Source organism: Ascaphus truei, chromosome 5 (genome assembly GCF_040206685.1).
Source record: "Ascaphus truei isolate aAscTru1 chromosome 5, aAscTru1.hap1, whole genome shotgun sequence".
In the NCBI taxonomy this organism is placed as follows: Eukaryota; Metazoa; Chordata; class Amphibia; order Anura; family Ascaphidae; genus Ascaphus; species Ascaphus truei.
In genome coordinates, this window is record NC_134487.1 from 139,199,731 (window position 1) to 139,209,667 (window position 9,937).

The following is a 9,937-nucleotide window of genomic DNA, read 5'->3' on the forward strand; positions in this document are numbered from 1 at the left end:
CAAACGCTGAGAACAACAGGTAACTACTCACAATGGCATTTAATATATAGTGGCAATATATAGTTTTACTTTTAACCCCTGAGGAAGAAAGCAAGACTTTCGAAACGCGTAGGGTGGTTCTGTGAGGTCCCTACTACTCGGGTGTGAGTGCTGTACCCTTCCGAAGCTGGGAGCTGTGAGCTGTGAGCTGTGGGAAAGCACATGCTGGCGTAGGAATATCCAACATTTCAGCATTGCTGTGTTTGGTGCACGTGGTGCGGGCAGACCAGGAAGTATCTCTGTGTGTGGTCCTGGAGCTTCTGCAGTGCTGGGAGAGGACTGAGGCAGACGCAGCTAGCTGGAAAAACCTGTCCCTGCCCATAATAGACTCCTCGTCTGAGCCCAGGTGTTAACAGCAGCAGCAGCAGCAGCTATCCATAAGAGGGGATACTCTTTGAATTATCCATTGCCTGATTACATCCTGTTTTCGGTAAGCAGGTACCCCCACCCGAGTTGGAGAATCTTGCCTGAACCTAATATATGTTTTTATGTACTATTTTATGTGTAATAAGTGTATTTTATGATATTAATGATATGCCATATTAAATGCCATTGTGAGTAGTTACCTGTTGTTCTCAGCGTTTGTTAAGTGTTGTTTGTTTATGTAGGTGTATGTTTTACAGTATTATGCTATGATTTGATTTCTTTGTATATTTACATGTTTACCCTTACCACGTGGAGCATCCAATCGGACGGGCGATTTCCGTGGCTCTGGTTGTATATTTTATAATATATATTTTATAATATCTATTAGAATTGCTTTGATCATTACAGTGTTGAGCGCCACTGATATAACTTCTTTTCCACTTCTATAGCCTGACTAGGGGTCAGGGTTATATCACCGGCTGCCAGCTCACTGTGGGATATAGCGCTACCTATTTGTTTTTTCCAATGTCCATTCATTGTGGTACAGGACCCGTCTCTGTACCTTGTTCCTTCAGAGCCAGCAAGGAACTCCAGTATCAAGGTGCAGCAATCACAAACCAATGTTACCTCAAGCATACACAAAATCCTAACAATCACTTAAAACAATAGTTGCAAGCCATATAGTATTTGATCTCAGTCCTGATGTGCTTTATGCCAAACGTTTGGGCGCATTCTCGTTATTCCGGCTCTGCAAATGTTAGCATATTGCTACAAGGGGCTGTTGACTTGCATTCTGTATATTGTGTTGCTAAATGACCACTACATTGAGGTTTTTTTGTCACTTTTTTTTTACTTCCCATAAAAAGGGTTCTTTACATCCCAAATTCAATGTCAAATCTCCAATCCTTTAAATTTAATGTACCTGTAAGAGGGAAATCCCTCTTTTGCGAGTTATATAGTTACAAAGGAGATATTATGGTACTCACCAAGGGTGCCCCTTATCTCCATTTAGTCTTTGCAAGAAGTATAATCACTGGGGAATCAAGTGTGGAAGGAGAATGATACATTAAGTTCCTTTGCTGACTAACAGTCACTAATCCAATAGTATTTTTTATCAACTTTGGAAAAACTGTTATGAACTGTGGAGAGGCTTCAGACTTTAAAATGAACACAGCAAAATCAGAGGCATTGAATATACTGTAGGATATACTGTAGGATAATGAGCCAGTGTTGACTACAGGTGGAAGAAATCTGCCATTAGATATCTGCAAGTGAACAATTCTAGTAGTTCCTATTTAAGGACAACTATTCATCCCTCTTTAATGCTCTTCAAAAGGATTTGAATCCTTGTATACTTTTGATATTTCCTGGATGCGACATGTAGCCTCCATTAAAATGAGTTTCCTGTTTGTGATCATTTTTCAGACACTACCTCTTACCATTCCCCAACAATCCTTGAAAACATTTAAAAACAAATAAATATATTTGTATGGATGGGGGAAAAGACCTAGAATTTCCAATTCTATTCTTCAGATATCTATTCAGATGGATGACTTTGCCTCAGATAACCTGCATCTTTACTATATTGCGCTTAATCACATTCTAGACTGGAATTCACAAGCTAATTCCAAGTGATTGGAGAACCACATCATCTCTTCAATGCCAATCTCTAATTGAATGTTTGTCTAAAAATGATAGACATAAAGAGGCTTACAGGTGTATATAGCATTTACCCCTTTGCGTCTTCTTTACATTTCCCAGATAGTAAGTTAAAAGAATGTGCAGTCTGAAACCTTTTGTAGCAGATAGTCACAGAGAAAGGGGATAGTGTCCTGTCTATATAAATCTCTTTGTGATATTATTTATTTATAAAATATTTTACCAGGAAGTAATACATTGAGAGTTACCTCTCGTTTTCAAGTATGTCCTGGGCACAGAGTTAAGACAAATAATACATGGTTACAAATACAGTTACATAAATGAGCAGGGTATACATTATATACATACCTGGATGTTATGTTACTGTATATAATTACAGTACCTGGGAAAAGGAGATGGATGTCACATTGCTGTTATGTGAATTGGAAAGTTACCAACCTATCAATAGGCACTAACGTTAAATGGTATAAACGACTATTTTGCTAGTATTTAGTACATTTCCGTAAAATGTCCCCCTAAGGGTACAAGTGGTGTTGGAGAAACTGTGGTCAGCCGAGATCTATGATTTGTGTTTGGTGATCCTGCACTAGAATCACTAGCACAGGGACTCAAATGTTCTCTCTTATTCAGGAATTTCTTAAAATGAATATAAACTGGGATCCCTCTTAAATAAACCCATTCCAGGAATCCCTAAAAAAGGTAGCGTCTTGACACCCATATTCAAGTTGCAAAAGCAACCTTTTTGAAGCAGGTGGTGTGGATAGGAACAGGTGCTGTGGATAGGAGCAGGTGGTGCGGATAGGAGCAGGTGCTGTGGATAGGAGTAGGTGGTGTGGGTAGGAGCAGGTGCTGTGGATAGGAGCAGGTGGTGTGGGTAGGAGCAGGTGCTGTGGATAGGAGCAGGTGGTGTGGATTGGAGCAGGTGCTGTGGATAGGAGCAGGTGGTGTGGATAGGAGCAGGTGCTGTGGATAGGAGCAGGTGCTGTGGATAGGAGCAGGTGGTGTGGATAGGAGCAGGTGCTGTGGATAGGAGCAGGTGGTGCGGATAGGAGCAGGTGCTGTGGATAGGAGCAGGTGGTGTGGGTAGGAGCAGGTGCTGTGGATAGGAGCAGGTGGTGTGGGTAGGAGCAGGTGCTGTGGATAGGAGCAGGTGGTGTGGATTGGAGCAGGTGCTGTGGATAGGAGCAGGTGGTGTGGATAGGAGCAGGTGGTGTGGGTAGGAGCAGGTGCTGTGGATAGGAGCAGGTGGTGTGGATAGGAGCAGGTGCTGTGGATAGGAGCAGGTGGTGTGGATAGGAGCAGGTGCTGTGGATAGGAGCAGGTGGTGTGGGTAGGAGCAGGTGCTGTGGATAGGAGCAGGTGGTGTGGATTGGAGCAGGTGCTGTGGATAGGAGCAGGTGGTGTGGATAGGAGCAGGTGCTGTGGATAGGAGCAGGTGCTGTGGATAGGAGCAGGTGGTGTGGATAGGAGCAGGTGGTGTGGATAGGAGCAGGTGCTGTGGATAGGAGCATTTGGTGTGGATAGGAGCAGGTGGTGTGGATAGGAGCAGGTGGTGTGGATAGGAGCTGGTGGTGTGGATAGGAGCTGGTGGTGTGGATAGGAGCAGGTGCTGTGGATAGGAGCAGGTGCTGTGGATAGGAGCAGGTGCTGTGGATAGGAGCAGGTGGTGTGGATAGGAGCAGGTGGTGTGGATAGGAGCAGGTGGTGTGGATAGGAGCAGGTGCTGTGGATAGGAGCAGGTGCTGTGGATAGGAGCAGGTGGTGTGGATAGGAGCAGGTGGTGTGGATAGGAGCAGGTGCTGTGGATAGGAGCAGGTGCTGTGGATAGGAGCAGGTGGTGTGGATAGGAGCAAGTGGTGTGGATAGGAGCAGGTGGTGTGGATAGGAGCAGGTGGTGTGGATAGGAGCAGGTGGTGTGGATAGGAGCAGGTGGTGTGGATAGGAGCAGGGGGTGTGGATAGGAGCAGGGGGTGTGGATAGGAGCAGGGGGTGTGGATAGGAGCAGGTGGTGTGGATAGGAGCAGGTGGTGTGGATAGGAGCAGGTGGTGTGGATAGGAGCTAGTGGATTGGATTCAAATAAGCAATTGATGAATTATTGTTAAGAACCAGGTATTCATATCCGACAGGTGGAACCACCCCCACTTGACTTTGTAGTTCACAGAATACACACTGAAGCCGGAGGAACGGGCAAGGAAGCCTTGAAACACTAGTGTTACTTTGGAGATCTGTGTGGTGAATATGTACCTGTTACTTTTAAACTTGCTATTAGACTTTTTGTGAAGTTATTTGCCTGGATTATATTGATTTTTGTAAATGTACTTATTTGTAATTAATTTTTTCAACTAATGAGTGAGCAAGTTTTGATTTGTATGAGTGCTGGTCTGAGCTAAATGTTTCTATGTATGTGTATTGTACCTGTGGGGAAGGTACTGGACCAGTTACAATTATTAACCCAGGGTCAGTGAAAGTTCTTTTTTTTGTATTTTATGCAGAATGCACCCTATCATGGGAATGTAAATTTCACATATATTTTTATTAACTCCTTCAGAACTTTTGGGGTGTCTCGATTCCCTGGCAACAATCTAATTATGCCCTACCTTAACCAGGTGGAAACTTTTTGTATTTCTGGCCCTATGAACTTGTCTTTGTGGGGCGGGGGGAATTTCTCAGAGTTAATCATCAGTGATTTTCCCCATATGATATATTATATGCTTGTAATTATGTGTAGTGATGCCAACTTACTAAGGAATACTGTTTTGTTTGTTCACCTTCTGTTCCTTTTGGTACCTACCTCTCACACTCGTTTACATTTTTTTGGCCCAAAATAAACAAACCGTATATATAAAATGAGATAATGGGAGTAAGGACACGTCACATGGTGAGATTTGTCAGGGCTTTGGGAGATGGTCATTTCCAACTATAGTAACTAATTTACCTTTCCTCGCTCTCTGGTTTCAGGAAGGAGCTCTCCCACTAGCAAAGAAAATTCACGACATTCAAACAGAGCTACGTCTTTTCCACAAACTCACTCAGCTGCTAATTAGCCAGGGAAATTATAAGAAGTCCCTGGAATTTGCTACCATGGCCGTCCGACACAGCACACTTGTGGGTGGGTGCCCTGGTGCCTATAATCTACTTTGTATTTCCTTATGTTTTTTAACTTTATTTAATGCTAATGCTTCCTGTGACTTTGTGCTTCTTCTCACTTCAGGATCTTGAGTGCATTAAGCAAGTATTACAGCTAACATTTCTAGAAGTACAGTATGAAACGATGCTAATCCATTGTGATCATCAGGGTTTTCCATAAGCAAGTCAAACACTGCATTAGCTTATAATAAATTATGGCTTTGTTAAAAAACAAATCAAAGACAAAATGTGATAGTAATTACATTTGTACAGGACACATATGAAAAGGGAAAAAGAGAATTTGGGTTAAGGTTACAGTCCTGATTTATGAATTGATTGCTTGTTTACTGTGTATTTATTTCACATAAACATGTTACACCCTCTGGTGATTTAAACATTGATATGGTGCGAATACACAATAAACACTGCACGTCAACTAATCATACATCAGTGTCGGTCTCTAACCTAATTGTCTTTATGCTCCAGACCTATTGGATTTTTAAAATTCAGCTCCATAAACCATGGAAATACCTTTGGCATACCTTCTATTGTCTGATTATAACAAAGTGCTGTGGTAATGATGACCACATATTTTGCTTATTTACTAAAGTAAACCTCCAATTTACTTTTTTGGTCTTTGAGATAATCAATTTCCCTTCTGTTAACATATATATTGCATAAACCCAACATAAATATTCCATGTAAAAAGTAGTATGTAAATAATTTTGGTCTATTGTTTCAATCACGTACAGTACCAATGATTTTTAGTGCACTTTGATTACGGGTTTTAACTTTGAGTGATAATAGCCCACAGTGAACACAATTCCCCCCACCACCCTCCCTTACTGATGTCTCAGTCTCGTTTTTTTCATACAGAGGATCCACTGCATGAGCTGGTTGCATTCCATCGGCTGGCCGGGGTGTACCATTCCCTGCAGGTCTATGAGGTTGCTGAGTACTGTTATCTGAAGGCACTGTCGTTATGTTCGTCACCCATGCAGCATGTTGCGGAGGCTGGGTACTACTTAAAGGTTTACTGGCGCCTGGGAGATATTGCCCTACTGAAAAGGAAGGTAACGTACTTGCTGTCAGAACTATCTGCGCATTGTCCCCCGATGAATCGGTTCTGTGTGTTTTTGCCTCTGGTGCTATCGGGGTTTACAATAGAGGATCATGAAGGATTTGAATGTTGGTAGGGCAGAGCTACGGAAGAGGATCGGTATGACATCCAGACCTGAACAAACGATGGAACTCACCAGCCAAAAATTGAATAAAAAAACTTTATTAGACTACATAAAAAATGTGAACATCCACATGGAGAACCTAGCTCCTCCTCCCACGCGTTTCACGCCGTCAGTGGCACTTTCTCAAGGAAAGTAGTAATACACATGGTAATCAAATAAATAACAGATAATATAAATAACAGATCATGGGAATAAGTGCTTTAGACATAAAAGTAACAATAAGGAAGAGGAGTCCCTGCACCGAGGAGCTTACAGTCTAATTGGTAGGTAGGGAGAACGTACAGAGACAGTAGGAGGGAGTTCTGGTAAGTGCATCTGCAGGGGGCCAAGCTTTATGTGCCATGTGTTCAGAATATCCACAGTGCTATTCATATGCTTCATTAAGCAAGTGTGTCTTAAGTTGGGTCTTAAAGGTGGATAGAGAGGGTGTTAGTCGAGTACTGAGGGGAAGGGCATTCCAGAGGTGTGGGGCAGTCAGTGAAAAAGGTTTAAGGCGGGAGAGGGCTTTAGATAAAAAGGGGGTAGAAAGAAGACATCCTTGAGCAGAACGCAAGAGTCGGGATGGTGCATAGCGAGAAATTAGGGCTGAGATGTAAGGAGGGGCAGAAGAGTGTAAAGCTTTAAAAGTGAGGAGAAGAATGGAGTGTGAGATGCGGGATTTGATCGGAAGCCAGGAGAGGGATTTCATGAGGGGAGATGCTGAGACAGATTTAGGAAAGAGTAGCGTGACTCTGGCAGCAGCGTTTAGGATAGATTGTAGGGAGACAGATGAGAGGCAGGAAGGCCGGACAGCAGGAGGTTGCAGTAATCAAGACTGGAGAGAATGAGGGCCTGAGTCAGAGTTTTAGCAGTCGAGCAACAGAGGAAAGGGCGTATCTTTGTTATATTGCGGAGGAAAAAGCGACAGGTTTTAGAAATGTTTTGAATGTGAGGGGCGAATGTGAGAGAGGAGTCGAGTGTGACCCCTAGGCAGCGTGCTTGGGCTACTGGGTGAATGATCGTAGTTCCAACAGTAATGTGGAAGGAGGTAGTAGGGCCAGGTTTGGGAGGAAGTATGAGGAGCTCTGTTTTAGCCATGTGGAGTTTAAGGCGGCGGAGGGCCATCCAGGATGATATAGCAGAGAGACATTCAGAAACTTTGATTTGTACAGCAGGTGAAGATACCATCAAGGTGATTTATTCACTAAACCGATGCAGCATGGCCATGTTTTGCATTCTATGTAATAATCAATGCAACAGTATATAGAAAATACCACGATAAAATAAACTGGGTTGTTATTTTTGCTTTTTCGTCACATATGATGACAACGGGAGGATTTCCAAAAATGTATATGATCAGAGCAATATAGCCAAAGAAAACGTTATGCTACAACAAAGAGTAGGCACCAGTCCAGCCATTAAGAAGTAACCATCTTGTACCTGTTTATAGGATGCGGACGATGCAGCCACATACCTCCTGCTGGCACTGGCAGCTGCTATTGAAGTTGGGAACAAGGAACATCAGCTGGAACTCCGCACCAAGCTGGCGAATGTGTATGGGAAATCTCTGAATGACGAGGAGCAGGCTGACGTATTCATGCAGCAAACTGTACAACTTAGCAGTAACCACGAGTGTACTTGAAGCTGGGCAGAATGCACCTCATTTTCAAGGTGCAAAACCGCCAAGGACAAAGTGGGATCTCGAAACCACAGTATTCCCATTTTACTGCGTGTAGCTAGTGGACAGCTACAGGACAGCTCCATGAAGGATGAAGTGTCATTGCACAAGGCTCTTGCAGTCTGATAGCGTCTCAGGAATGAAGGAGTTAAAGTTAATAACCCACAAAGTGCCAGAGAGGTTTGCAAAACATTGTGCAGGCAATGTTACTTTTGTGCTCAGAACCTTCAGATTACACTCGTCTCATATGAGTTGTCTGAGGCAGCCAGCAAAGAAGCACTGTGGCAGGATACATGCAATGCAAACAGCTGCTTGTCTCTTAAGGAATGTATTTGTAACATGTAATAACGTCAAAGCACTTTTATAAAACACATACATTATATACATATTACTTATTTATAATTGAAAGCAGTTGTGCATTGAAGACCTCACAAGCACTGAAATGTAGAAATTGATATTTGGTCCACTAAGATTGACTTTACAATATCGTTATTTAATAAACAAAGCTGAAAACCCCCCATTCCTGTCTTATGTCCTACAGGTCTACTATAATTACTGTTTGTCCCTATGGGTAGTAAAGGGTAGGGGAGCTAGGTTGTCTGAACGGGTCCAACCCATCTTGAACCCTATGGAGATGCTGCAGTTGAGACTTTTAAACCTCTCCTGTTTGAAATATCTGGATTCTGTTCTTGCTACAGTATATGAAGCTGGGTGGCAGCCCAAAACCTCGTGGCTTGTGCCTACAGTATAACTAAAATAGCACATTTCATAATCAGATTATATTTAATGAAATATATATAAAAGAGGATTTCCTCAGACTAATTACTGTAATCTAAAAAAGAATGTATTGTACAGTGATTAGGGTGCTGAATGAATAGGAAGACTAAAAACGGTGCACAGAATGGGAGCAATGCATCAAAATCTCCAAAAGGTGCAAAGACCGCATAAAATGTATTAAAGGTTAAAATCCATTAGAAAGTACAGGTATTAGGATTTTTTCTTTGGTAAATATGGTACTATTTTTTGCATTAGTACTGCCAAAGTTATACAGCTGTTAGATAATAAATATAGCCCCCAATAAATGGAAAAAGTGGTCAGTTTTTCAAATTATCCCAAATTATAATTTTATTAAATGAGGCAAATAAGAATTGATCTGAATCAAGTTAAAAGTTTGCAATGACTACACTAAAACAAACCCCCCCCCCCAAAAAAAAAACATTGTCACAGTTGTTACCCATTCTTTTAAAATATCAATATTTTATTTATTTCAAAAAGAATTTGCGTTTCCTCCTGATGTTTCAGCTTTGTAAATGATATGGTTTTTGTAAATGATATGGAAGTTTCTAATAAAATTAACTAACTGATGGTATTTTAATATAGAAATTTGACAGTAACATTGTGATAAAAAACATTTTTCTATTATAGTGTGGGGGGCGGGGGGGGTGATTGACTTTTCTACTGACACTTTGGGGCAGATCTACAGAGGTCCGGAAACTATGGGCTAATAACAAGCAGTTATCAAAATCAGTAACGGAATGAGGTCAACACATGTCCCCAATCCCAAACCCACGTATTTCAGGCACAATCCAGATCCGTCTTCAGATATCCTTTCTCTGGAACAATCATCAAATGGTGCAAGGAGGAGAAAACCCGTGACCTGCTGTTCCGAGTAACATTGCAGAAACTCAAAGTACTGTATCGACTTCTGCACTCACAAACAACTTGCCAACACATGCGTAGTATCAAAATCTTTTAGTGATGTCCTCCAAGCTAATTAATTGCAAAAGCAACGGCCGTTGTACATCTCATTAGAAAAGGCCTTGCGCTAACTTCAAATAACATGGC

At 42.0% G+C, this 9,937-nt stretch overlaps 1 protein-coding gene across 5 annotated transcripts in view; it reads left to right on the plus strand.

Annotated features, from left to right (window-relative positions):
* SH3TC2 (SH3 domain and tetratricopeptide repeats 2) overlaps positions 1 to 9,448 on the plus strand; it is an 86,295-nt gene extending 76,847 nt beyond the window's left edge. For 3 of the 5 annotated variants that reach the window (XM_075600971.1, XM_075600975.1, XM_075600972.1), the window contains exons 16-18: positions 5,024 to 5,174; positions 6,068 to 6,264; positions 7,865 to 9,448. In XM_075600971.1, the coding sequence (XP_075457086.1) occupies positions 5,024 to 5,174; positions 6,068 to 6,264; positions 7,865 to 8,056 (540 nt within the window). In that variant the 3' untranslated portion in view covers positions 8,057 to 9,448. The remainder of the gene's footprint in view (positions 1 to 5,023; positions 5,175 to 6,067; positions 6,265 to 7,864) is intronic. The other 2 variants (XM_075600974.1, XM_075600973.1) reach the window with 1 other exon arrangement.
* Positions 9,449 to 9,937: the final 489 nt, after the last annotated feature.